The sequence below is a fragment of the Salarias fasciatus genome, chromosome 13 (genome assembly GCF_902148845.1).
Source record: "Salarias fasciatus chromosome 13, fSalaFa1.1, whole genome shotgun sequence".
Taxonomy (NCBI): Eukaryota; Metazoa; Chordata; class Actinopteri; order Blenniiformes; family Blenniidae; genus Salarias; species Salarias fasciatus.
In genome coordinates, this window is record NC_043757.1 from 14,823,441 (window position 1) to 14,849,978 (window position 26,538).

At 41.9% G+C, this 26,538-nt stretch overlaps 2 protein-coding genes across 4 annotated transcripts; both read left to right on the plus strand.

Moving 5' to 3' along the window:
• The first annotated feature begins 239 nt into the window (after nucleotides 1–239).
• Nucleotides 240–14,137, plus strand: fam135a (family with sequence similarity 135 member A). Of its 3 annotated transcripts, none has more exons than XM_030106325.1 (21): nucleotides 240–481; nucleotides 2,264–2,394; nucleotides 2,873–2,952; nucleotides 3,546–3,685; nucleotides 4,340–4,410; nucleotides 4,516–4,689; nucleotides 4,850–4,976; nucleotides 5,937–6,090; nucleotides 6,742–6,819; nucleotides 7,221–7,270; nucleotides 8,450–8,608; nucleotides 8,690–8,763; nucleotides 8,922–9,076; nucleotides 9,164–11,108; nucleotides 11,199–11,359; nucleotides 11,438–11,529; nucleotides 11,655–11,752; nucleotides 12,101–12,252; nucleotides 12,340–12,450; nucleotides 12,542–12,655; nucleotides 13,038–14,137. In XM_030106325.1, the coding sequence occupies exons 2-21, from the start codon at nucleotides 2,318–2,320 to the stop codon at nucleotides 13,241–13,243; spliced, it is 4,218 nt and encodes a 1,405-aa protein (XP_029962185.1). In that variant the 5' UTR covers nucleotides 240–481; nucleotides 2,264–2,317; the 3' UTR covers nucleotides 13,244–14,137. The 3 variants fall into 3 exon arrangements, with proteins under 3 accessions (XP_029962185.1, XP_029962187.1, XP_029962186.1); XM_030106327.1 differs by having other exon boundaries at nucleotides 8,453–8,608; XM_030106326.1 differs by having other exon boundaries at nucleotides 249–481; nucleotides 2,234–2,394.
• Nucleotides 14,138–16,878: 2,741 nt separating this feature from the next.
• zgc:172136 (FERM domain-containing protein 6) lies at nucleotides 16,879–26,337 on the plus strand. The gene is made up of 14 exons (XM_030106965.1): nucleotides 16,879–16,999; nucleotides 19,414–19,609; nucleotides 19,754–19,844; nucleotides 21,166–21,245; nucleotides 21,429–21,496; nucleotides 21,599–21,794; nucleotides 21,925–22,080; nucleotides 22,818–22,883; nucleotides 23,298–23,366; nucleotides 23,468–23,642; nucleotides 24,149–24,433; nucleotides 24,674–24,805; nucleotides 24,909–24,979; nucleotides 25,072–26,337. The coding sequence occupies exons 2-14, from the start codon at nucleotides 19,532–19,534 to the stop codon at nucleotides 25,360–25,362; spliced, it is 1,758 nt and encodes a 585-aa protein (XP_029962825.1). The 5' UTR covers nucleotides 16,879–16,999; nucleotides 19,414–19,531; the 3' UTR covers nucleotides 25,363–26,337.
• Nucleotides 26,338–26,538: the final 201 nt, after the last annotated feature.

Here is a 26,538-nt window from a genome sequence, read left to right on the forward strand (position 1 = left end):
GTTTTGGCTAAGAAAGTATCATTTCAAGTTAGGAGGATGAAAAAGGATGGACAAGATTGACTTTTTAAAGTAATTTGTTTCACCTGTGTGAGCTACGGAATCAGTTAAGCAATAATAATAATAATATTAATAATAATAATAATAATTTCCTTGCGATGCACATTTCTTTGCTCCTTGGAGGTGCCTTAGTGTTGCGTGTCGTCAGCTGCGCCTCTGGTATGTGCAGTTACCGCGCAGTTGGATGTTGGTGAGCGTGCAGCTGCTGTCAGCTCTTCATATTGAGAACAGTTAGCTTGGCTCTTAGCGAACACTCTCCACAGAGGCGGCTACATATCCAGGTGCCTCTCGGGATCTCGGGTTGTTTCTACGATCAAGGGACTGAAGCACTCTGGAGAGTTACGTTTTCTGTCACAACGAAAAGACGACCAGACGGCAGAGATCGGGGCTAGCCAGCGGCTAATGTTAGCTCGCCAGCGCAATGGTGAGTAGCATTAGCATAACTGTGCAGCTAATGTTACCCGGTGACAACTGCTCGGTTGGTGGAGAACTTTTCACTCTTAGCTATCGCGCAAGCAATAAACACTTTTTTGCTCGGTCTGTCCGAAAATGTTATCTGCTAGCCGAGTCGTTCCCGATCTTCTTGTGGGCCTTGAGTGAAATGTTTGTATAGCTTGCCACCTGTAACTGAGATTCAGCTCGGGACCTGTATCACTCCTCTCATTGTAGTGACATTAAAACCACACAACAGCGTGTAAGTCAGACTGTTGTTTTTAACTACTGTGTGACAGGATCGGGTGTTAGCTGTTCCGGCTGTTGTAAAAGAAAAAATCTGTAAGGACAAGCTGGTGCCTGCCCAGGCCTTACCTTCTATACTCTTAACATGATTACATGTTTCACTTCTACTTTCACCAATGTGTCTTAAGTATGTGTTCCAGCTGCTGCTTGCATTCATTTGATTGAATTTGGATCTTTTCTTTTGTGTTTTGTTCCTCTAAAAAAAACTGTAGGGTTTTTTTTTCCCCTTTGGCGTGTGAACCACTATTTTTTAGTGGGTGTGTGCCTGTTGAGGCCAACTCGAACTGACTGCTTTATGAGAGCAGCATTCCGACCACTGAACATCTCCCTTCACATATCAATATTATCATTATAAATGAAGTGTAAAGATCGTCTTTTTGTCTTAATACTGAACCCGATAAACCAGTTACTCCCACTGGGACCCCTGAACTCAACACGAGCCCTGCACAGTTGTGTAAACATTTACTTACCTGGTGGATTACACGCTCCGCAGCAGAAGCTGTTTGTCTATTGCACAGCACCATTGTGTCACGTTTCCCATGTCACTATTGCAGGTCTTGCAACTTTGTTATGAAGTAGGCTCAACAGAGGCACCTGTCATAGAGTTTGGCTGCTGATTCAGCTCAGCACAAATTATGTTTGGTTGCACGATTCAGCTGAGTTGGAAAATAGTCTTTCAAACTTAGGACATGCATCACCTTTTGGAAAACACTAGCATGTTTCAATATCTCCGTATTTAAAGTAACATTGACATGCCGAATATGTTTTCCACGCTCAGTTTGAGGTGTCTGTGTTAGTCAGGTCAGATTCTTGGTGGCCTTTTGTATCTTGCTGGTTTTCTCTGGCACAATGCGGTTCTGTCTCCACCAAATGATTTATTCATTTCATACATGACTAATTTAGGGAGCGTCTGTATAATTATTTTTGCCAGTTCTATTTTGCTTCTACAACAACTGAATTTAGCTACATGACCTTCTCTTTAATTAGGCTGAAATGAATCTTGACTTATAAATGTTTCCCCTAATGACAAGGAAGGCTGTTTATTTCCAACACTACCAATTGATGGTATTGTGTTTCATTCCTATTTTTTGCATTGATGTTCGTAGTATTTTCTCTTGACAGCCATATTAGGTCTAGATGTTAAATTGCAAACAAATTTGTTCCAAAAGAGATGTCTGTCTTTTGTAAGAACATATCCATGTCTACATATAACTTGGATTAAATATAACATTTAGCCTGACCTTGTGACTGTATTATAAGTGCATGTTTTTCCTCCCAATGATATCTCCATATTTGTGGAAGTTGATCGGATTTGCCTGAAGCTTTGAATGACTTGGAGATTAGAGTCACGGTTTTAAGAGGTTTTGTTTAATACATAGATATTTAATCCTAGTTTATTTTGATGACGAACAAAGGTTTTTAGCAAACATTCTTGCAGAAATCATGAATGAGATCCTGTTTCCGGCAGGCCCACAGGTGTGTCCCAGATGATGTAAGGCACTTCTGCATGTAGACGCCCAAGATGACTGAAGTCCAGGCCACAGTGGAGTTTTCTGTGGAGCTCCACAAGTTCTACAATGTGGACCTGTTCCAAAGAGGGTGAGTTTTATCCTGTCGTACAAACTTAGTCATCTGTGACTAATTTATCCTGTTTATCTTGAGCCTAAATGTATAAACTGTTGTATCCAAGCTGCGATTTGGTAGACAATCATTTTACAGCTCTTAAATAGGCTAAGCAGTGCTTCCCAAAACCTGCATTATATACAGAACTTATACATCTTTTTTGGTTCAATTAAGTACCTGGGTGCCTTATACGAGGGTGATGATACTCCTGCTTATTGGTCCTGACTCATCAGTGCTTTAAGAGCTGAAGTTTACTGCATGACTGACTGCGAAAGAAAGTGCTCATTACTCATTCATGAAAGGTGTAGTGTCTTTTTACAAGTGGAAGCACTTGTAGCCAACCGGTGCGGTTTGTTGTCCTTCAACGGGGACTCTAATGATATCCAGGATTTTGGCAATCGTGGCCGTCTTTCATAGCATTGCTGTCCTTTAATAGATTTGTGTTCATTTCCAGGTTCTACCAGATGCGTGCCAGTCTGAAGGTGCCACCACGTGTCCCACACAAAGTCGAGACCAGTCTGCTTCACCCAGGAGGTGAGTTGCTTTTTAAAGATGTGTACAGTAGAAACAGTAGAATACTATCAACTGTCTCTCTTTGTGTGCAGTTGAGATCGATTCGGAGATATTTGCACTTCAAGTAGAGTTGAATGTTTAGATGGTTTTCCATCTCTCAGATAATGGGGATTGTTTTCAGGGAAAAGTGCAGATTTACTTGCTGTTTTGTTGGCAGAGAGCTTGTAGTGCACTGCTTTCCCTCATAAGGCCACTCCTTGTTCTAAGTGTTCCTCTAAGGCTTTGTGCATATGCCTCAGCCCCTTAGGAACCTCACTGCTCATTTCACAAAAGCTCAATTCTTTGTTTCATAAATAAACAAGATCACCAAGGAACCAACTAATTCCGGTCCCTAAATATTTTATTTTTCAGTTTTTGGGCTTTCAACTTTCTTTGATAGTGTAGAAAAGAAACAGTTCCACCTTTGATAATGACTTTGTCATATTATCAGATCATTCCTGACAGCCTTCAACTTTTCTGGTGGTTTTATTGTCTTTTATGTAGGATATACGACACACAGATTTGCAAACTTGTCTCATTTCCTCCTTCTCCTCCTCCTCAATACATTCCCTTAGGCTCCGATCTGGCTTTTCCTGCTTCAGTCCAAGATGATGTCATTTGCAGCAAAACTTTCCAAATCCTGTACAAGAATGAAGAGGTTGTGGTCAACGATGTCCTTCTCTTCAAAGTCATGATGCTGCTGGATGAGAAAAAGGTCAGTTGTCCTTCTTTAAATGGTTTTTAATTGTGTGATTCCTCTGCTTTGACTATTTGACATGAGATGGTTGTAGATATAAAGCAAAATTTCCAAGAATATCCTTGTGCTTGTTTGACAGTTGGATATAGTCATCGCAGCAGGGTCTGTTGTGTTTTCGTGGATATGTCCCGCAGTGTTGTGTGCAGAATTGAAATAGAAAGCAGTAGGTGGGAAACTTTTTGGGAAAATATTGTTTCTGTCTTTCTCGTACACCCATACAATCACAGTTTTACAGGCCAGAAGCACCGTGCACCTGAGAAATATTGCTGAAATATAGAATTGTTTCGTCTTTTTTTTTTTTTTTGGTTACTTGCTCGAAGGCAGCACACCTGTCAGGGCGAATGTGTTTGTTGTTGGTTCTGCTTTGAAGTGTAGTCATTTGAAAAAAGCCCTGCATCAGGAATGTGGGGTTTCCATTGTTCTAAGAGGATGCGCTGGCCTTGTTTTGGACAGCTGCTGTGTCCATGGGGCATAGGTCACAACAATGACGGCCTTCAAAATCCATCAAGCTCTTGAGAGCTGATTTCTTTGTAGAAAATGTGTTTATGGTCGTCATTTTCTTTGCATGTAAATTATCGTTGAACCGGTTCCACTGTTTTTAATCATTCTTAGGTGGAGGAGTCCCTTAACGACATGGATTTCCAGCTCTTCTTGGATTTATATTTCACAGATGGTGATTACACGTAGGTGTTGCAATATTCTAACCGCATGTAGAGTGTTTTTGTAAGTCTCTCATGCAATAAAAGCATGTACTTTAATGGTGATTTCTTGCCATGTCATTTCTACAGGCCAGATGACCCCAGCTCTCTTCAGAATATCAGCGGGCGCGCGCTTCGATTGCACTTTAGCCTTCAGCGAGGCATCCACCAACACGTCAATGTCATGTTTGACTACTTCCACCTGTCTGTCATCTCTGTAGCCATCCATGCGTCCCTAGTGGCACTACATCAGCCCCTTATCAGGTCAGACAAGAGGAGAGACCCCTCAACACTGAGTGTTTGTCATGATAGCTTAAGCTACAATCTGTTTTGAAGTAGAAACAAAGTGGAGAAAAGTTGTTTCAGTGTACCTCATTCTCGTGATGATTTCTTGAGTCTGATGGCCGTGTGTGTGTTTGTCTAGTTTCCCTCGACCGGTGAAAACCACATGGCTTAACCGCAACGCCCCAGCTCAGAGCAAGGACTCTGTCATCCCTCCTCTGGAAAATGTGGTTTTTGGCAGCAGTTATGTCAAGCAAGTATCACCAGATGTAAGTAAACCCATTTTAAAGCATTAAGCATGTCTATATACGTTGTGTCATTGCTTATGTTGTTCATGTATAAATCATCTGAACTTGGAGACGGTAAAATCACCAGCTATTCAAAGATAAGTCGCTGACAAAGAGCTTGTATTGCTCAAGCTTTTTAATTAAACTATGGCTGTTTCACTTTTATGAGAGAACAATGGTTTAACTAACAAAGCCATGTGTCGCAGGGCGCTTGCCAGTGAAGCAGGCTTTAATTATGTCATGGTCATAACTGAAGCCACAGGTTTTACAGCTCTACATCTCGACAGAGCGGTTTGCTACAGTCATCGCATTTGAAGCATGGGGAGATGTGTCATACGGTTAATTGACGGGGATAAAAAAGAAAGAAAAACTTATCAGAGCACTGTCTCATTTAGCCAGGAACAATTTGCCTGCCGTGATGGAGAAAGGTGGCCAACTAGATCTTCCCCTGAGATGTAAATGTAGCCCAATCAACCAGGCACAACAGAAGCAAATGTTTTTCGTCTCTCCTTGATGTATTACTGAAAGGCAGCTTGGGAATTACAACAGATCGACTACTTTTGATTTCTCTGGAAGAAGCTGTACTGGTACATAAAAAGGCTACAAGGGGTACAATTTAAACAATGTAGTTCACTGGACAGTAATTGTGCTTGTATTTTGTTGTAAATTACGCATGAGTAAAAGTCTACAGTACTATAGTAAAACATTTTGTTTACATTTTGTTTAGTAATATTATGTTTGTAGCTTCAATGCATTTTAAAGATTGATCTGAACTGAGACGGAGGAAAAAGCGTTTGAACTTTACTCTGTGTGAGTCAAATACTAAAATAGATATGTAGTGGTAGTAGCAGAAGAGTGGTTATGTCAGTAGTCATACGGGTTGGTGGTTGACTTCACCTGCCTCTCTGTAACCTGTAAGTTGTGTGTTTTGTGTGTTTTCAGGGCAGAACATTCCTGGTTTCCGACCCCTGTCTGCAGCACGCCTTCAGTTTGCACCACACACTTTGTTCCAATCTTCTCACAGCCTACCAGGGACTCTTTGGGTACTTCACCTCCATCACCAAGGACCTGCCCGCCTCGCATCATATGGAGCTAGGTATGCTGCCTCGTGGCTCCACGTCAGCTCAGGCTGAGTGCGACCTGTCAAGTAACGCAATCCTAACTCCCAGACTTCACAGTAATATGACTTTGTTTTTTATGAATTTTTTTTTCTTTCAAATTGAAGTCATCTTTGAGAATGAGCTGTTTTACTCCATGATATACAGTCCCATTTTATTATTTGGCTTTATTAAGCTTTCTTTGGAAGTTTTCTTTTTAATTATTATTTTCAGTATTTGTATCGGTTGCACGCAAAGTTTGTTGTGTTCATATTTCATTTCACCCAGTCCTTACACATATCACCACAATCAGCCTTTCAAAAAGACCTGGCGAAGACCAACCTTCTAAGCTGTTTCAGGGAATCCAGATATAATTAATAATTAATCTTATCTTAATATTTTTTATTTGTTTTTTTTTTACAAAACCATTCGTCATGAGACCGGTTAGTTTTACCATAGTGAGGATGTGTTGTTGCAATAGTAATCTTAGCAAAGAGTCAGTAAACATGCAGTTTAATTACGAAGACACACAAACACAAGCGATTGTTGTTTCCAAACTAATTCCACTTGGATGATCAGATATTAACCCATCTTAGCCAACTAAGCAATATATAAGAGGTTAAACATGCCTATATGTGCAATCTTACTAGCCAAGCCCAGCATGCAAGTCCTATATGAGAGAGTACTCAGAAGACCCTATCCCCGAAGTCAGAGGCACGTCTACATAGGTACGTCCTGATCATTCCAATACCTCCAATCAACTTGCTTTTCTCTTCCTTTTTTCCCTCTTCACAGTTTTCTCCTTGCATTATCCATCGTGCCCTCCTTGTTTTCCTCTTCTTTTTTGTTTTTTTTAAGAGACATCAGACTTGAACTGCTGTCTTGCTGTCTTTTCACCATGTGCACTCATTCCTGTCTTCATCTTCAAAACCGAGCCTTTGCTGAGACTTTCATAACAGATAATCTGTGAGCTGTCTGTGGTCTCGCCATCTTAAAAAAAAAAATGCTTTTAACACCACTGCTGCCTGACACAACTTTAATTTGATCACAGGCTCCTCTGAAAATAAGATTTAGTAATAATGACTTGTTGCAATTGATCTCTGTGGTCCTGTTTCCCCTCCCTCCTCAGAGCAACTTGACTTGGAGGCTCGTCTGTCTGAGCTGTGTGAACAGGTTAAGGTAGGTCCCGCTCGGTCCCGTGTTCAGTTGCCAATGAAAATACAGACAGGAAGTGACAAGACTCCCATGACATTGAAGTGGGGCCTAATTCATGAAGTATCTATCATATTGGCTGTTTTGCTGAGTTTTAAGTCAGGACAGGTGTGTGTGGATGCTAATGCACAGTTTTTTTCCAGCAGTTGAAGCAAGGCTAGCTAGTTGTTCAGAAGGCGATTTTGTCTCTTTGATTTGGATTGAGTTTCTTCATAAAAACAAAAGAAGCTTACATGAAGTGATAAGATGAGTCAGTAGTGAGAATTTTAATTAATATTTACTGAACCAAGGTGTGTGATCAAATTATGTAGAGGATATATCACTGAATGCAGACAATGAAATGAAAACAGACAGACGGGCACCCAGATGCTGATTCATGTTCAGGAGAATGACATTTGAAACAAGTGTTTATCAGATTACTCAGTGGTGGGGGCCCAGATCCTTGCAATTTAGTCCCACTTGAAGTTATGGTGATAGAAAATGTTTTTGCAGAGCTGCTGTTGCTTCTATAGATAACAGTGGGGCATGAAGTGCCTCTTGTTGGTTCCTGTGTATTGCACTTGTTCCCAAATATAGTCATTGATGGTAAGTCGGAGAGTGGCTGGTCAGTGCAGTGTTAGCAAGGTGGTTTGGGCTATTCATGCAACTTCTTTATGGTTCTCTGAGCCTGTGTGGGTGACCATGCTCCTGAGTATTCCGGCCTCCTTTTAACAACCTGGAAACGGGCATTTTAAGGGCATCGGTGACTGTCAATTGCCCATAAGTATGAATGTGTGTGTGGGTTGCTGGTTGTGCACCTCTCTGTGTTGGTCCTTTCACAGACTAGAGCTGAAATAATCTCTGGCCCTATGTGACCATTAGTTGAGTTAAAAAGTTTAGACAAGACAATGAAAGGTGATAAAGATAAATATAGGAAGCATGTGAATTCCAAAATATTAATGATAGAGCACTTTGAGTCAGTTTGAGAAGTAACTAGTGGCACAGAATTATCATCAGCACATCAAGGAATGAAAAATATTTTGTGCCAAATATAACTGGCTGAAAGACTTTTTTCTTTCAATGAACAAAATCATTGTTGAGACTTCCAGTTGTTCTAATCGGTTCACTTTTGCCCCCTGTTGGGTCATCTGTGTCGGTACTTTTCAGCAGAAGGCCGAGTCCCCTGACGAGCTGGCCGAACTCGTAAACATGAACCTGGCTCAGCTTTGCTCTCTGCTCATGGCTCTCTGGGGACAGTTCCTGGAGGTTGTGTCCCTGCAGGAGCATGTTGCTGCCCGACTTGCAATGGAGCACCATACACTCCGAGTATGTGGAATTTCTTAAAAGATGCTTAAATGTACGTTAATACTGTGTGAATCGTGACTTTGTACATTGCTGCTGTTTTAGGTGAGACGGTTTGCCGAGGCCTTCTTCTGCCTCGAGCACCCACGGCAGTCGGCACTGGCTTATCAGGAGTTGCAGTAAGTTGTGCTGGCACATTTTTCTTGATTGTGAAATTTGTTGTGGCTGATGTCAAGCCTGAACATGTTCTAACTTGCTACAGATGCTATAGCTGAAGTTTGTGTTTCAGTCTGATTTACGATCTAATTTTTTTTTTTTCCCCAAATTCCCTCATCAGTGCTCATAGCCATCAACAAATGACTAATGCCATCAAGAGCTCCACCTACTTCTTGTCTCTGCCTCCACTTCCAGTGGAGTGTGCGGATCTAGATGGTGACGTTAGCTCTTTGCCGATCATCTTTGAGGATCGATATCTGGATTCTATCACTGAAGGTATTGCTGCACAGTTGGGTATACATGCTCATTGACTTTTTTTTTTCTTCTTTTAAGTATAACCGATTTCTTTGTTTCATGTGAAAGATCGTGACGGACCATGGCTGGGCATGCACAACACAAGGACCGGCTCAGTTAACAGTAAAACAGACAAGCCCAGTGCCAAAGACTGCAGTGCAGCGGCCAGCCCCATTCCTGAGTCAAGATGTGGCCCCATGGATAACCCCTGGCCAGACAGCTACGATCCACCGCCTAAATCTAAAGGAAAGTCCGTCAAATTGAAGAAAAACTCAAAGACTGAAAACTCCAAGAAGTTGATCAGACAGGGGTCTAAGGACTCGGTGGTGTTGGTGGGCTATAAGAACCTCAAGGCTCCTTACAGCAACAGCAGTGCGAAGTACAAGGAAGAGGAAGCCCCCCTCAACCAAGACGGAGAACGAGATACCTCGCAGCGAGACCCAAGTGGCTATTTAAGGACTAATGCCAGTTCTGTTTTTGACTCTGGTGCCACAACAGCACATTCTGGAACCCGTGCTGATGATGCTGTGTCGGACGACAATATGACTACTGCTGCTTGTCAGAAACCTCTTTTCAAAAATCCTCCAACATTGGACTCGTTAAGTAATCCTCAGGCGGGCACTGGGGCTGTTGCTTCATGCAACCAACCATTTCTTAAAGATGGACAAACAGACCAGAGTGGCCAAAAGCTTTCACAATGGCCTTCCGGGCTAAAGCAGATTGAGGTGAAACCAAGTTTAAAAGACCCGTACCAAGGTGATAAAGTAATGGTCCTTCTACCATTTGAGCGCGATCAGCGTCTTAGTAGTAACTTCCCGGGAATCACCCAGACGAACCTTTGCGACTCACAGCAGCCCCAGTTTGTTGAATCTGTGTTCGACAGAGCCGGGAGAGAAGCTGCACAGCGCAGCCAGTCCCCTTTAGTCTCAGTCCAGGTGAAGAGTGACTGTATCCGGCTGCCAGACGGAGGAGCCCCCAGCGCCTCCTCTCGCCTCTCAGACTCGGGCATTGAGAGCGAACCCAGCTCCTTCACCACTCAGCTTGCTGCAGGACCACAGATGTATGGGGGGCTCAGCGTCTTTGAGTCAGGTGTTGCCGCCCCGCAGCCTGACAGGACCCTCCCGGGTGTTGCAACACGACCTCTTCAACAAACTTCAGTGCAAAAGCCAAGCGGGGCAGGAGAGCTTCTGATCCCAGAAAACACCAGTGTTGTGAGCGGAGTCCAGTCCTCTCTCACCTCTATCAACTCTTTGCCCTCAGATGATGAGGGCGAAGGTTCCTCTCGAGGCTCCAGTGGAGCTGAAGCGCGAGGTAGAAAGTCGAGCATCTTAGTGCAGGAGCAGAGCGTAGCGTTTGCCGGGGATAACGCTGCAAGAGCTGATTTGGCCTCAAACCCTGACTTTGCCGTTAGTGATTCACAGTGTAAAAAGCCCATGTCTGACTTGGAAACAAATACCAAATTAATAGGCATTTCTGATTTTGGACTGGAGGACACAGCTAGCTCGGGGACGGTGAAGGAATCTCGGAGTGAACCGCACACAGCCTGCCCCTCCAGCAACTCTGCCACCAGCAGCACTGACCTGGTGAAACGCGGCATGGTAGAAAACTACTTTGGCTCGTGCTCGAGTACAGACGCGTCGGAGATCAGCCCCGTGGAAACATCTGCGATCACTTTGGGAATGCAGTCAGGACTACCGGCAGAAGAGGATGAGGACGAGACGGAGCATGAGATGATCGAGAACGGCTACTACGAGGAGGGGGACGGCTACGCCTTTGTTAACGGCGTCGCTAATGATGAGCCAGCCGCCGCCGCTCAAGACGCAACTCTGCTCTTTGAACAGCTCGGTATTGGATACCCCCATGAAAAAAAGGATTTATCCAAAGCTCCTGTTTGCGCTAATCCTGCCTCCAGCGGTGCTAGCCATGGTTTAGGAAGACCCTCTTTTTCCTCCTCCGCCCCCCTTTCTTCCAGCCTCAAGTGGTATGAGTGTGCACCCACACCACAGATGAAAGCGTGAGTCATCTTTCAAACCTAATGCACACATTCATCATGTTTCACACGTTGCAAATGAATATTGATCTTTTTTTTATTATTAATCTACAGGTTTATCAAGGCCAAGGAAGAAATGAAGCAGCTGAGGCTCCCTGGTTTCTTGTACAGTGAGGTGCCTGAGCTGGCGTCCACTGTGCCTTATTTCAGTTTGGAGGAGGACGAAAGCTGCGAGGAAGGAATTCATCTCATAGTGTGTGTCCACGGCCTTGACGGTAGGTGTTATTTCTGCAATCATTTTGCCTGTGTTACGAGGAATAACTAAGTGCTATCTTCCATCTTCAATGCTTCAGGTAACAGCGCAGATTTAAGACTGGTGAAGACATACCTGGAGCTTGGACTGCCTGGTGCTCGTATAGACTTCCTAATGTCTGAGAGGAATCAGGCAAGTGGATTATCTTTTCTTAGATTAAGTGGTTATCAGGTTAATGTCTTGGAGCCTGCTGAAACTGCTCTGAGTCCAGCGCACCGTGGAACTCGACCTTGACCTAATCCTTATTTCATCTCCAGAATGACACCTTTGCTGACTTTGAGTCCATGACAGATCGACTCCTGGATGAAATAATCCAGTACATCCAGATATACAACCTCACATTATCAAAGATAAGGTAAGATGTTTGAAGGAAAACCAGCTTTTCATGTCCTAATGTTCTCAGAGGCTAAGTCAGTGACTCGTCCAGCATGTTGGAATAAGTTATCGGTAATACTGGTCTTTGATGAGTTGATATATTCATACTATGGAGATATAATCAGTCTCTTGTAGAGCTCAATGACAGAAAATGCAGACTAACCTGTTACTTGAACACTTTTACTTTCCACAAACTAAAACATCTGTGTTGAGTGTCCCCGATCAGCCTGTGTTTGTGACTGTGTAACACGGATGTAAAGTCCGTCAGAGCTGTTTTTAATCGTCAGGGTTTTTGCAGTCCTTCATCCGTTGTGTGTCTTGTTTGCAGTTTTGTGGGCCATTCTTTGGGGAATCTGATAGTTCGCTCAGTGTTGACCAGACCCAGGTTTAAGTGTTACCTGAGCAGGCTGCACACCTTCCTGTCCCTCTCTGGACCTCACCTGGGTACTCTGTATAACAGCTCTGCTCTGGTTAACACAGGTAAAGGTCTTGGCATTGCTATTACTGTTCTCAGTCTGATGTCACAGCATTTGATCGTGTCAAATTAACATGAAACTCGATTTTCAGGCCTTTGGTTCATGCAGAAGTGGAAAAAGTCTGGTTCGCTGCTGCAGTTGACGTGCCGCGATCACTCTGACCCTCGCCAAACTTTCCTCTACAAGCTCAGCAAGAAATCTGGTCAGCGCTGCTGTTTACCCAGCAGTTCAGGCTCTGTATTTAGAATGTCTGATTGCGAATATAACTTTGCTGTCCTTCTGCACTTTTTTAGGTCTGCAGTTTTTCAAAAACGTGGTGCTGGTGGGGTCACTGCAGGATCGCTACGTCCCCTATCATTCTGCTCGAATAGAGATGTGCAAAACTGCGTTAAAGGACAAACAAACAGGTGAGTGGAAAAACATCCTGAGTGGCATGATGCTTTGGTAGGAACACTTGTCTTCAGTAAACGCAACCTCGCACTGATGCTAAATTGATTTCGACATGCTCATGGGCTGTCACCCATGTGATGCCATTTCCCCTTGACATCAACTTTGATTTAGTTTCAGGCGTTTTCCTCCTGTTGGATCTATTTTCTGCATTGTGTTTAGATATTTTATGATGGAATAGCACCTTCTCATCCATAACTTGATTTGTCATGATGCAGTTTGTTTCCCAAACATTTCTTTTTTGTTCAGAAATAAGACATGTCACCACTTGGACTACAATTAGATTTTAAAAGGGAAATTCATTCTACACTCTGTCTCCTGTTGGACCTCTGTCTGGACCAGGTCCTGTGTATGCTGAGATGATCGAGAATCTGCTGCTGCCAGTCCTTCAGAACAAAGACTGTAATCTTGTGCGATACGATGTCATTCACGCCCTGCCCAACACGGCCAACTCTCTCATCGGCCGGGCCGCCCACATCGCCGTCCTGGATTCAGAGATCTTCCTGGAGAAGTTCTTCCTCGTTGCGGGCCTCAAGTTCTTTCAGTAGACTTGTGGAGGAACCGGACACTTGGACAGTAGGAATGTGGCGCTAATACCTCACAGCACCTAATGTATTGTGATCATTTTATCTAGATGACTCTTGGTTTTTTGGATATATGAAATTTTCAAGTGCGTCTGAACAAAATCGGTTTCTTTTCATGTTTGTATCGGAATCATATGGGGTATTGAACGAACCATTTTTATTTTTCTACTACCATTTTTTTAAACATTGTTTTTTCTTTGTGTGATTGGGAATTTGTTTACTGTACACTATATTTTCAGTGTTATTTATGTTTCTAATGTTTATTATTTTACTCCAAGTCATCACATTAATCCTAGATACTGAACTGGAAATGTAGCTGCTACAACAAATGAAAAGGCTGTTTCGATGAGCTGATCCAAGTTAAGTCTGCACATACTATCCTCACTGTTGCAAATGTTTTTCCACCAATTAAAGAAAAAGAACACTGCATTGATTTGCACCACAACTACATTTTACAAGCTTTTGTACTGAAAAATGGTCATTTGTACAAGTTGCTTTTTTATCAACAATTTTCCATCATTTTTAAAAGCAAAGATTGCATTTGAAATAGGATTGTTGCTCAAATTTGTTGCTAAATCTTTTATGCTGTCCTTTGCCATTGCAGCATTCTGCACAACATTCACCCAGCCTGGTGTTGGGAGAGTAAAGCTTTGCCGGCAACATGACATTTTATTACAGGGGTTTTAAAAAATGATCATTCAGCAAAAGCACATGTAGTTGTTTCATTGAAAGTATTTGGTTTGATGAATATTTATGTTTAAATTGGAAAGTACTGGTTGGAATTTAGAATTGTTTCTTGGACCTTTGTTTATATATCATCATACTCTACCATTAAATATAAATAAAATGATCATTGCAGCTCTTATGTTTCTTTGCTGACATTAACACTCATGCACAGCTCTTTACATCGTTGTTAGATTGGTGTTTTATAATTATGCTTGTTGAGAGTAATTAAGATTGTAATTGCATTCATTTCATTTCAACCTCCTCTCAGTAGTTGGCTCCACTTGTCATCTCGTTTACCGTCTATTTTCCTGTTTGGTGTTTTTATTTTGCAATGAAACACATTACCCTGTAGGTGGCAGTATCCACATTTTTCGACTTGATGCTTCAACCTTCATTACAAGCAGTACTTGGACCTTAACTTTCATAAATGATATTTGTATATTTTTTTACATGTTAAAATGTGTGTATGTTAAGTCATTTCTCTTATTTTTTGTGACAAGAAGAGATAATTGGCAAAAAGTAAAGATGCATATGCAGTATGCATATTATATATATATATATATATATATATATATATATATATATATATATATATATATATATTTCAAGACGATGGAATGTGCTGATATGTTAAGCTTAAGGGCCACATTGATCCCAGTTTCACCTTGAATGGGTCAGACTGGTAAAATTATGCCATCATTACCTTACCTTTAAACTTTGAAGAAGGTTTTAGGTTTTCACATTGATTATTATCGTTCAGATTATTCTGCTATTGTTCTCTTGCTGCTGCAACAATGCAAAATTTCCCATTGTGCGGCAACAGCAGGAATATCTTATCTCGTCTTATACTATCTCAGGCATGAGGCGGAAGTGAAGCTGCAGGCCGACGCCGATCAGCAGGAGGTTCACAAACAAACTCAAGTTCACGCTGATTATGCCCAATTCATGCCTGCAGTTCATTAACACCCTGAGAGAAGAGCATCAGATGCTCCAGGAGAGGATAGATGAGGACATGGCCATCCTTCAGAAAGCTTCTGAGGAGAAGTAGAAAAGATTCCAAGAAGAGCTGGAGGAGCTGAAAGCTCAGCTCAGAGATCAAGTCTCCCTCTCCCTGGAGCTCCATGCCCATCTGGACGAGAAGGACAGTCAGGAACTGTGTGAGCAGGAAGAGACCATTTTTGGTCATTTATTTTCTTACACAAGCCAATGAAATAATATTTTGTTCCACAACATTTCTGGTACATTTTATTGATTTTGTGATTCATTGGTTCATTGTGTAATGGCTTAATGATTTCGTGTTCTGATTTATTCCCCAATTTAATATGTTTGATTTATTGATAGTTTTTCTATTGCAAGCACTTTACTGATTGATTTTATTGTTACTTTTTTTTTTAAATATCTTTCCACATTTGCAGAGCAAATGTAATTTATTTCCAAAAAGACACTTTCATTGTGAATAGGCTTTAGCATTTTATGGTTTTCAGGAAACCTCAGAAGAGGAAGATAAGAGCCACTTGACATCTCAACTGACCGTCAGGTGATGTGGGACCATTTCGTTTCATTTCATGTTTTCATGACTTGGATAATCCATCTATTGTTAACTTGATTGTTTGGCTTTAAGAATATTTCAGTAAATGTGTCTGTTGAATGTGTTTGGTCTTCATTTTGTTCCTCAACTCATTGATTTCTTTGTTTTTAAAATGCATGAAAAAAGAAAAGGTGTGCTGCAGTTTTTCAAAGTATGAGTTTTCAGAACTATAGAGCTCAGCATTCAGTCCTCTGCCTCACATCTTTGTAAAAGTTCGCAAAAAATATATGTATGAGTTAATAATGTGAACTTGTAAGGAACATTTAGATATAAACTGTTGTGTTTTTTTAGTCACACTGCCGCATAAACAATAACTTCATGGCTCAACTGTGTGCCTACTGTTAAAAACTTACATAATACAGTGTGTGTCATTACAAGTGTCACAGTTTTCATTCAGATCACTTGTAAACTTCCAGGATTCACTCATTCATTTGGTTTTCCATCACACAGATGACGACCACAGTTGAAAGACCATCACATGTGAACTTATATTTTTTGCTCTACGTTTTTTTTTTTTTTTTTTTTTTTTTTGCATGTAACCAAAATGATTAATGATTATTGATTATGACTTTTTTTTTTTAATCAATGTTTTCTTAGAAATTTTTACAATTTGTTTGGTGGTTTAGCAGGTCAGATTGGAACATCTTGCGGGCCACTTTTGGCCCACGGCTCTTATGTTTGACACCCCAGCTTTAGACTCCAGAAAGTTTTTTTATGTGAAGCTTTTATTTGACTTGTGAAAATTTTACAACTTTAGAGTAGACAAAGTCCAAGACCCCTGAGAACAGCTCCCCTAAAGAGGATCCCAGAGCCCAGTTTAGAAACCATGCAGTGCTTTAAAGAGCATTGCCCAGCGTATACACCATTTGGGAAAACATTTGAGATGAGGTCTAATGTTCAAACTGTCAGATACTTCAGACATTAGACTTCAGACATTTTCATTTGGTGTTACCACTCCCTGGTACCACAGTAGAAACCAAACTTTATGGCTTGGATGTCGATATTTGCATGACTCACGGTACAGACAAAAATGAAGGGTGTCTATTTTGTCTGTGTGAAAATATGTAAGGATTATATACCTCCGCGGATTTTATAAAGTGTCTATTTAGTTCACAACATTGTCATCCAACTGAAAATAATGATAAGAAAAGACCTGATAGCATTGGACACACTTGAATCTGAACGCTACCACAGTACGCACCCCTACAACTTTCCAAAATGGTACGGCCCATTAGTTGAGCTTCGTCCAGTTTGAATCGGAGTTCAGAGACGCTTCAACAGGAGAGGGAGAGAAGCTGAAGCCTTCTTCATTCCTGTCATGTTTCTGCTCGGATAACAAGCAAGGCTGACTTTAAATACGATTCAAGGAAACCTGTTTCACCTCTTCCGCCTCTCATACAGAGACAGTGAGTATTTGCTTGGAGTTTCTATCCCGCTAAGTGAGTAGTCAGAGTTTGTGATGCATTTGTTGCGCCTCCAAATTCACGCCCTAAACTTCCTCCGAGCCGGGAACTTTTCTCATCTAGTTACCTGCCTTTGTTTTGATTTATAGCCAGACGCAAATATCTTGTGTCATATTGTGTTCGTTAAAGCTGTCATATATAGGTTTATTCACATTGCTTGAATAATGTCGAATTTATTTAAGAAACTGTCAAACCTGGATCTTAATGCATCTCGTGCTTCTTGTTGTGCTCCCAAAAATCGTGAAAAAGTTTGTGATCTTGATGTTTTTTACTTTTTAAATCGTTACTAATGCACAAAGCTTGTTCTTCAGAACTTCAGAAATGCCCAAAACCAAATATTAGTCTCATTGTATCGTTTTAAAGTGGGATTGAGTGTAAAGGATGCCCCCCACCCTCCCCTCGCAGTGGTCTTCTTGTTTGGTTTTAGCGGGCAGAGGGGGGGTCCCTGATGTTGTCCTTCCTCCAGCCAGCAATGTGCTCAGAAGCAGGGATTATAACAGTCTTGCAGGGGAATTAAAGCATCCAGATGGCTGCTCTCATGTGACGCCAGGTTTCACCCTGCTCAGCAACATGGGGGATGTCTGGAGACGTCAGTCACTCTGAACTGATGGTGAACTTCTTTAGTTTGCATGCCTAATTTAGATAAAGTTCAAGTGATCAGTCTTCATTCTTTATTACCTTTTCAAGTTTCAAGCATGCTTGTTTTTGAAATGATGGACAAAAAACTTTCCACAAGCTCACTCAAATTCACAACTGCAGGGAACTTAGTCTCACTAATTAAAATCTAATCCATGTGGTTGGACTGTGTGGGAATAAACTGGCATCCTTTTTGATCGTTTGAATTTTCCAAAATCAAGGAAAATAAACTAGATTGAAGTTTAACATGCATACATGCATTGCTTCAATGTGTTATCTAACATCCGTCTGTTTCTTATGTCAAGTATTGAGATGTAGCTCACATTTTAGTTCTTTCACCTCCCCAGAGTATCATTCTACACTGCTCTGATCATGACTCTTGAAGTAGATCGATCCATGCATTCATTCACCTTCTAAACTTGCCATGGGGTGAGAATCCAAATGACTTGGCAGTGGGCAAATTGTCAAAAGCAGATCATGCTTTTGTGAAGAAAAAAAAAAGAATATAGTGCATCCACAATCAGTATTAAAATCTATTTCAGGGTCTGATGAGGGAATGTGCCATTTGCTACATTTCCAGTTCACATATACAGTTGAGCGTGACCATGTCATAAATGAGTGTGATGAAGTTACTGGAATTTCAGGTTTTCTTTTTTCTGTTGACACCCAAATGTCAGCGAGACCGTGTTTGAACATGCCTGGAAATCATATTTGGTATGACAAATGCTTCATCCAATGAGCCCTGAGCATTTACACATTAATGCTTCCATATATATATGCTTAACACGTTTTTTCATGTTTTATGTTCTTGTTATTAATAATGAGAAAAGTTCTTGAGCTTCTTGTGCTTTACTGAATAGTTTTACTCGAAGTGCAATGACACAAATGAGACGGTTCAAAAGGAAAACTTGAAGACAGTTTCAACAAAAGCAGACTGCTTTGCTTCCTGATCATTTGTTTTTCTCTTCTCTTCTCTTTTTTTTTTTTTTTTTTTTTTTTTTTTTTTTGGTGGTTATCTTCCAGAGCAGGATTTAGGGGATCAGAGTTGGCGGCCAGCAGTAATTAACCTGATTAATCGATTCTTAGACGTTAATCAGATGAGTCTCGTACCAGTCGGAGCTTTGAGTCAACATAGCAACGCAAGTTTCAGGTGGACCTTGGTTTAACTATTTTCCATATGGTCTGAGGTTCATAATTATGTTTACCACACAACATACAGTCTCTTTTTTGATATATTGATGTAGCTGCTGAGAAATCAGAGACTCATCTGTTTGTTTGCATTTGATGACTTTTATTTGGATTAGATGTAGTGTGATAAAAGCTTGGTATATATATTATGAAGTATTGTTTATTGTGGCGTTTTTATCAAGATAGAATACCTTGCATTACGTATTATATTCATGTTGGGTTGCTTCTACTCGTTATTTGTAGGATAGGACAGACATGACGAGTTAATCTTGTTGTTGATATTGAGACGGATTCAGGTACTTATGTCTGAGAATGGGATTTTTTTTTTACAGCATGCTTATTACCACATCAGGACAGAAGATTGCATGTTGCTTGTGGAAGCTTGGTCATATAATTGAAGCAATTTAATTTGATTTTCTCTCAAGCCAGACATAATCAGATTCTGTTATTTTCACTGTTTGTCTTAAACAGCTTTTCAAACTTGTTTATTTTTCTTCTGCTTATCTCCCTCTGATGTCGTCTCGCCTCTTTAGATGCAGTATGGACGACGTGCCAAGGCACTGATAAGAGAGTGAGAGATATAAGTAGCACGGAGAGAAGCGGAAATATTTCAACACAGACGGTGCTTCTCACAGACGTACACAAGACATCATGTCCACCTCGATAAAGCAGGAGAGAACAATTTGTGTTTTACTCCCCAACAAAGACCAGCTGGACATCACTGTCGGGGTGAGTGTTCAAGGCATCTCGACTATCACCAGTGATTCACATGCTGTCAGAGTTCTGCACGCTCGGTTTTGGCTGCATTGGGCCGTTTGGTCCGTCGTGAGCAAATGTTTAATGCAGCCTGGTGTGTCTTCTCACCCGCTCCAGCCAAAGTCCACTGGGCAGGATGTTTTTAACCGTGTGGCAGAGATCCTTGGAGTCAAAGAGCTGCATTTCTTCGGCCTCACAGTGGTCAGAGGTGAGTTCGGCCCTTGAACCTGAAATAACTCGTCACTGTCACGCGCGGCGTTTTCAAAGTATGGAGGAAACGGCCCCCTGATAAGGCCTTTCATGTTCTTGGCTGTTGGGATGTCCGGTCAGTAAAAGAGCTGTATCTGGGAAATTTTTCTGCATAAAATTGTAAATGTTTTTGCTTTTCTCTTTTAACTGCAAATTTGATTAATCTGCCATGGAAGAGTTGATATAACTCAACTGAAGTCATAATTTGCTTAACATTCAACAAAATATGCAAATTAAACAGGAGAGTTGAATTCAAGCTCACCTCACAGCTTGAATCACATTTCAGTCCTCACTATCTCAGCAGTCTCAACACTTAGACACTACAATTATGTTTGGATTAGTTTATGCCGTATTTTGGCACACTGGGGAACATTTCACGGGGCAGAAAGAAGATCTCTCAGCTTTTCAGTCTGCATAACTAAGTGGTGTAATCCACTTTAACCACTGAACAAAGTCCTAAACTTTCTGTTTTCTTGTGTTGTTCTTATACAAATATGTTGAAATGAGCCGGTAATCTTGCGTGGCTCACCACTTGAACAAGCAGGCTTTTGTTTTTGTGGTGTTCAGCGATCACTTAGGCCTGGATTCCTGCAATATTAACTTCATTAAGCCTGGAATGCACCCTTGCATTCCTCCGCTTCACTGAGGAGGGATGGATTGATGATGGGAAGAGGAGAATAGGAGTGGAGGGAAAGAGGTGGAGGGGGGTGTGGGTGGGACTCATCATGATACAGGCTGCCTTACTCAACTCTTACTCAAAGGCCTCAGTGAGGGATGAGCGGAGAAAGGAGTTGGAATGAGTCAGAGGAGACGGATGGTTGAAGGAGCAGGTTGTGAAACCGCTCGGTGAGCGTGATTTGACTAGGCAAAGTTGAACAAAGGAGATAAGGCCGATCAGACAGAAAATGCCTGTGTCATGACTCATCGGGGCAGGCAGAGGGTGATACCATATCCCCATGCTCCCCCCCGGCACAAGTTGCAAACAATTTGTAATGCAGATTACCAGTGAGATTAAGACAAACACGTTACACTGAATTCATCTTCTCATCTCTCCACACACTGAAACAACATAGCTCCTCATAGCAGCGTTTGATCTGCAGCTTAAATACGAATATAGATACATTCCCATTGGCATTGTTGTGTATAGCTTCCCCATAGCCTCATTCACAAATTGAAGAACAAGGGCTTTTTTCTTTTAGCCCAGTGAATCCCATTGTTGGGCAGATTTCACGCTCGGTTACATTACTGTTTAGTTTCCTGATTGTCTTTCTCGCTTGCAGACAATGAGCATATATTTTTGGACATGGAGGAGAAGCTGACCAAGTACTTTCCAAAGGAGTGGAAGCAAGATTCAGTGAAGGTAAAGCTGATGATCGCATGGGACTTGAAATGAAAAGTTTATTGGTCTGACCCATATTTATGCTTTCCATTTAATTAATGTGGGAAAGTTCAGTGATTTTTTTTTTTTTTTTTTAATTTAGCATGACAAAAAAGATGATAACACACTAAATCCTGACACTTTTTTTTTGTCCTGGGATTACAGAAGAGATCATTGCCCCTTGTGCTTTGCCTGAAAGTACAATACTACGTAGAGAATGGTCGACTCATCTGGTACGTTCTTTTCTTCACCTTCTCGCCGACGCACAAGCTTGTTTTTTAGTCCTCGACGTCAATGGCGTTCGCTCGATTAACCTTTGCTGTTCACGGGTTCAGCGAACGAAAGGCTCGGCATCTTTACTACTCCGACCTGCGGGAGCGAGTGCTTCGCTCCGAGTGTCGTCAGCAGGAGGAGGTGTACTTCCAGCTGGCAGGTTACGCCCTGCAGGCTGACCTCGGGGACCACCCGCCGCCGCAGGAGGGCTTGGAGGTCGCCCCTTACTTTGAACCTAAGGAGTACTTTCCCCCCTGGGTAGGTAACATAATTCACCAGCGAAATTTAGAAACTTATGAAAAGGCTCTTTGCAGATGTTAACTGTTTTGAACTATATCACCTTACTGAACTTTAATAGAAGTGTTCCATCTGATCCTTCCTCCTGTAGATCATAGCTAAGCGTGGAGTGAGCTACCTCCTCTGCCACGGACCCAAAGTGCATCAGGAGCTGTGGGGCATGTCGGCGCGAGACGCCATCCTGCTCTTCATCAGAGAATCCTGTCAGCTGGAGGACGTCCCTGTCAGGTTTTACAGACTGCAAAAGGTTAATGTTGATTACCTTGGTTTGAATTGATCTGTTGTTTCAACTGTTTCATAAAGTCAAAAAAAGTTCCTTTTATCTTTATGATCTATATCTATAACCTTATTTTTTTTAATCGAATAATCTGGGCTGAGGGATCCGTAAGCGCGTATTCTGTGTCGGCTCAACCCCATGGATTTACAATAAAATTAGTTTTTAAAACAAAACTCAACTATTTACTTCCACTTCCAATCAGAGGGCCGCAGGATTGCCAGAGGTGTGTCAGACGGTGCTTGTCTTGCAGGACAGCCTCAGCAGACTCATTAACCATCTTGTTGGAAACTGCTGACATGTAGAGGTTGTTGACTTTTTTTAACTGTGTCATAAAACGGTGTTCTCCTCGTTTAAAAATCCATTAACCGTGGCAGGAGAGAAATGGATTCCTGGATTACTTTACTCGCTCTTGGAGTTCACAGATATTGTTAGTTTGGCTTCGATCCATCATGAACCAACAACTGTGGGGCAGTTATGTAACCCTCCATCTATTCCAGTATCTTGTCCTCCCAATTTCAAAATCACTCATCAGTAATATTTTGAAGGCCGGCCCGTCCGTTGCGTAATGCACTATCACATTAACTTCGTTGTGAGCGTCGGCTCAGCGCTTCCCCGGTGAACTCGGAGTGGGGAGCTGAACTGTGAAATAGCGATGTTATCTGAACCGTCCAGACGCCTCTCTGACATCTCATCATTCGTTTGTCCAGGACAAGAAGGAGGACAGAGGAACGGCGCTGCTCGGCCTGACTCTGCGAGGAATGCAGGTTTATCAGGTGCGTGCATGTGTGAGCGAGCGTGTTATTGATGTGCAGTTTGTATGCCAGCGCAGCAGGGAATCTGCCTTTGCTCAAAGATTCGCTCTTTGTATCTGTAGTCCTTTAAAACGTCTGCCTTGGACGTGTGAGGAATGTGTGGGATTGCCACCGACCGCGGTCCGTCAGTAGATAGGAGCTGCCCGCCGTCCTGTCAGTTGTTTGATCTGTCCATCAGGGGCCATCTGGGGGATTAGCTCTCCGGGCCTGGCTGGTTTAACAGCCAACAGACCGTGAGATATCCCGGGAAGCGATCGGCTTCTTCGAGGTCCATATGGCCTCAGAAAGTCCAGCTTATTGATCACAAATGTTGAAATACATCTGAGTAGGTTAGAAGTCGATATATTTACTGATGTGTGTCTTTTGTGCTCATAGGAAGTGAACAATGTGCGACAGCTGCTGTACGATTTCCCCTGGTTCAACGTGGGGCGTCTCACCTTTCTGGTATGCTAATTTGCATTCTCCGTAATGATTAAGCGGAATCCTTGTAATTATTTAATGAGCTGGAGCTACGTACACCCAGTGTAACATGTTGGCTCTTTCAGGGCAAGAAATTTGAGATCCAGCCAGATGGCCTGCCGTCGGCCAGGAAGCTGGTTTATTACACCGGCTCGTCGTTTCGCTCTCGCCATCTCCTCCTGCACCTGAGCAGCAGCCACCAGCTCTACCTCAGCCTTCAGCCTGCCCTCAAACACCTACGGCAGCTCGAGGAAAGCAAAGGTAAAGGAAGGGGGAAGTAATTACAAAGACAGGATGCGCATCAGCGATAATTAGAGTTTGGTCTGCGGCCATGTCGACTCAGCAGAATACTTCAGCTGAAGATAGAACTTGAGAACATTCACCTTGTCCCAAACAAAAGAAGAAACTAAACAACAGCATTTTTTCACCTCTGTGGCACTTTTGTTTCAGAGCAGATTGATTTCTATAGGAGCAACTAGCAAATTGTAAAGTACTGAATACCAAAGTCAAATTCAAAATACAGCTTTTTTTTTTTTTTTTATTGTTTGCACATGGAAAGAATTTATCTTTTCATATGTGCTAAACTTTTAATTAAAACTGCATTAAATAGCTTGGGACTAAGTGCAGACAAGCATTCTAAATATATTTCCGCATTAAAACTCAGAGCTTGTGTTCAGTGATTTACATCAATGAGTGCAGTCGATCAGCACATCTTCAGCTTTTCTTTCTTGAAAATTTGTATTTTTTTTTTTTTTATTCCATTGTAGAGAAGCAGCGATACCGAGAATCCTACATTAGCGATGATCTGGATTTGGACCCACCTGGCAGCGAGAGCAGCCCTGGCTTGTCCCGACGCTCCACCAGCAGCTCCGGGATCGAAGCCGATACTCGACAGCACAGCATCTCCACCGACACGGCCGGCACGGAGGAGGACAGTCAACACCGAGCAGAGACGTGCTTCAGCTCCACGACCAGCCGAGGCAGCTCCTGCACCTCCGGGTTCGACACGGGCAGCAAGGCCCGAATGGAAGACGAAGGATGGCCAGAGGAAGGTGAGAGAATTCACACGCTTAAGCTCCTTTTCTGCTTTGTAGACTTTCACCTTCAGGGGTCAAGAACCACAAGAGTGGAAGTACGCTAATGCATGTAACTGAATGAAATGCCAGTCTGAAGTGTTGCTCTTTGATAAGTATATTTATCAAAGCATTTATTGTTTTATCAGTCCCTGTCTGTTTAGGGATTTTCAGTAGCTAACTAATAATGTGATTTCTGAATTTTTCTGTGCTTTTAAGAGCTGAAATCAAACGTGGGGAGTCCAGAGGAGGTTCTTGTGGATGATCCTGAGGAAATGTTCCAGCTGGCTAACCTTCTTGAGGGAGTGTCAGTGGACTGTACAGAGCTGCCCTCAGACACTCTGCTGTCAGGTAGAAGTAATTTCAAACAGCAACGCTGTTAATATTCAATCCTCAAACGCTTGGGCTTTAATTATTTATAAAATTACTGAGTAAAATTATGTGTGCTTCACAGAAATCACAGTTTGTCCCCAAGATGATCAAACAGAAATGGAAAATTCATGTAACAAAGCCACGTTAAAAGAGGTCAGTCATCTGTTTTCTCTTCCTTGCAGCTTCTGTTTTCTCTTTTGGGATGTTTTCCTTCTCTTTATCTTTTGCTTTTGTTTCTGTTGCAGATGATAAAATCCAGAGGCCAGGTTTGTGCGGACCGGCACAGCCACAGTTTAGATGATGTCCGTCTGTTCCCGCCTCCAGCGCCGCTGGGAACGGCGCTGCCGCACGATTCCTCCCACAGCTACACGTTCGGCCTGCCGGATGCCTCAACAAACACAAAGACTTCTGCTGATCCCACTTACTGCTCCCGTTTGCACTGCCAGGCCAAGCCTTCTTTCTACGGCCGCAGGTCCACCAACTGCCTCTCCCTGGACATGTTGGGCGACGAGCAGTTCCTGGAATTCATTCTCTGAACGCACCAGTTCTCTCTCTTTTTTTTTTACGGCACATGATTGTCTCCATGACGATGGTTGTCTGCCGTTTTTAGAGCAAAGAAACTCTCTTTTAAGATTGACTGTACTCCACATTTCTGTCCTTGAGGCTTTGGATTAGATGGCAGAAGCGCTTCAGCGACATTTCAAAAAGTAAACACTGCATATTTATTATTGTTGTATATTGTGTAAATATTGCTTGTACTGTTCTATTGCATTTCAGCCTCTGAACAAAACATATCTAATCAACTTTGTCTCTTGTAAAGTTCATGTTGTTACTGTCGGATAGTATGCTCCTGACATTTAAAGACTTTTAAAAGTCTGACCGTTTTGAAACTATTGGGCATTCCTAATGTGTGGCTTACTTTCCTTTAACTTTCTTTTTAACCAACACTTCCCTTTAATAAGGAAAATCTCAGAAGCCATGACAGTGTATCCTGCTATGTTTCTTTTATCATTATTTCTGTGTAAAATCAGATTTTATAATGAACCTTGTTTTTGTACAGTGTGCTCTGTCATGCTTTTCCTATTAGTCTTCCTCAGCAATGTAGCCACCGATGTGGAAAATTGAACCTCTTTACAGCTGGCAATGCATTCATCCAAAGCCTCTCTTTTCTATACTGTCCTCCCGTGCTCATAATTACAACAGAAAAGTATTATTTGTGTAGCACTTCTGTAGCCACTAAGCCTATAATGAATCTGCAGTATTTTTGTATTATGTAACCCTGCCTCCAACAAAAAGGCTTGTTTGTTTTTTTTTCGTTTATACATTGTCTCTGTTTTGTAAGTCATAATTGGTGGGCAGTAGAGGAGCTGTCTTTAGCCAATGTGAGGTCAGCAGGAAAGAATATCAGACATTAAACAGAAACTTTTACTCGGTGCCAATATCATATCACAAAACTGCATTTTTTTTATTCAAGGCACTGTTTTTTAAAGGTGAAAATAAATTCTTAATTCCACTGAACCCAGAGTTTTTTTCTTTGTGTAATATTTTGCCACTTTTCTGCAAATGTAGTTCACTTTATTTCAGGTGATCAACCTGGACGGCAGCAGAAAACACTGACAGAGTTACTGAACAATTAATATTGATTGACTTCCGCTTGATGGAGGAAGAAGGTTTTGACTGTAGAGACTTCCTACATGTTATTCATGACCAAA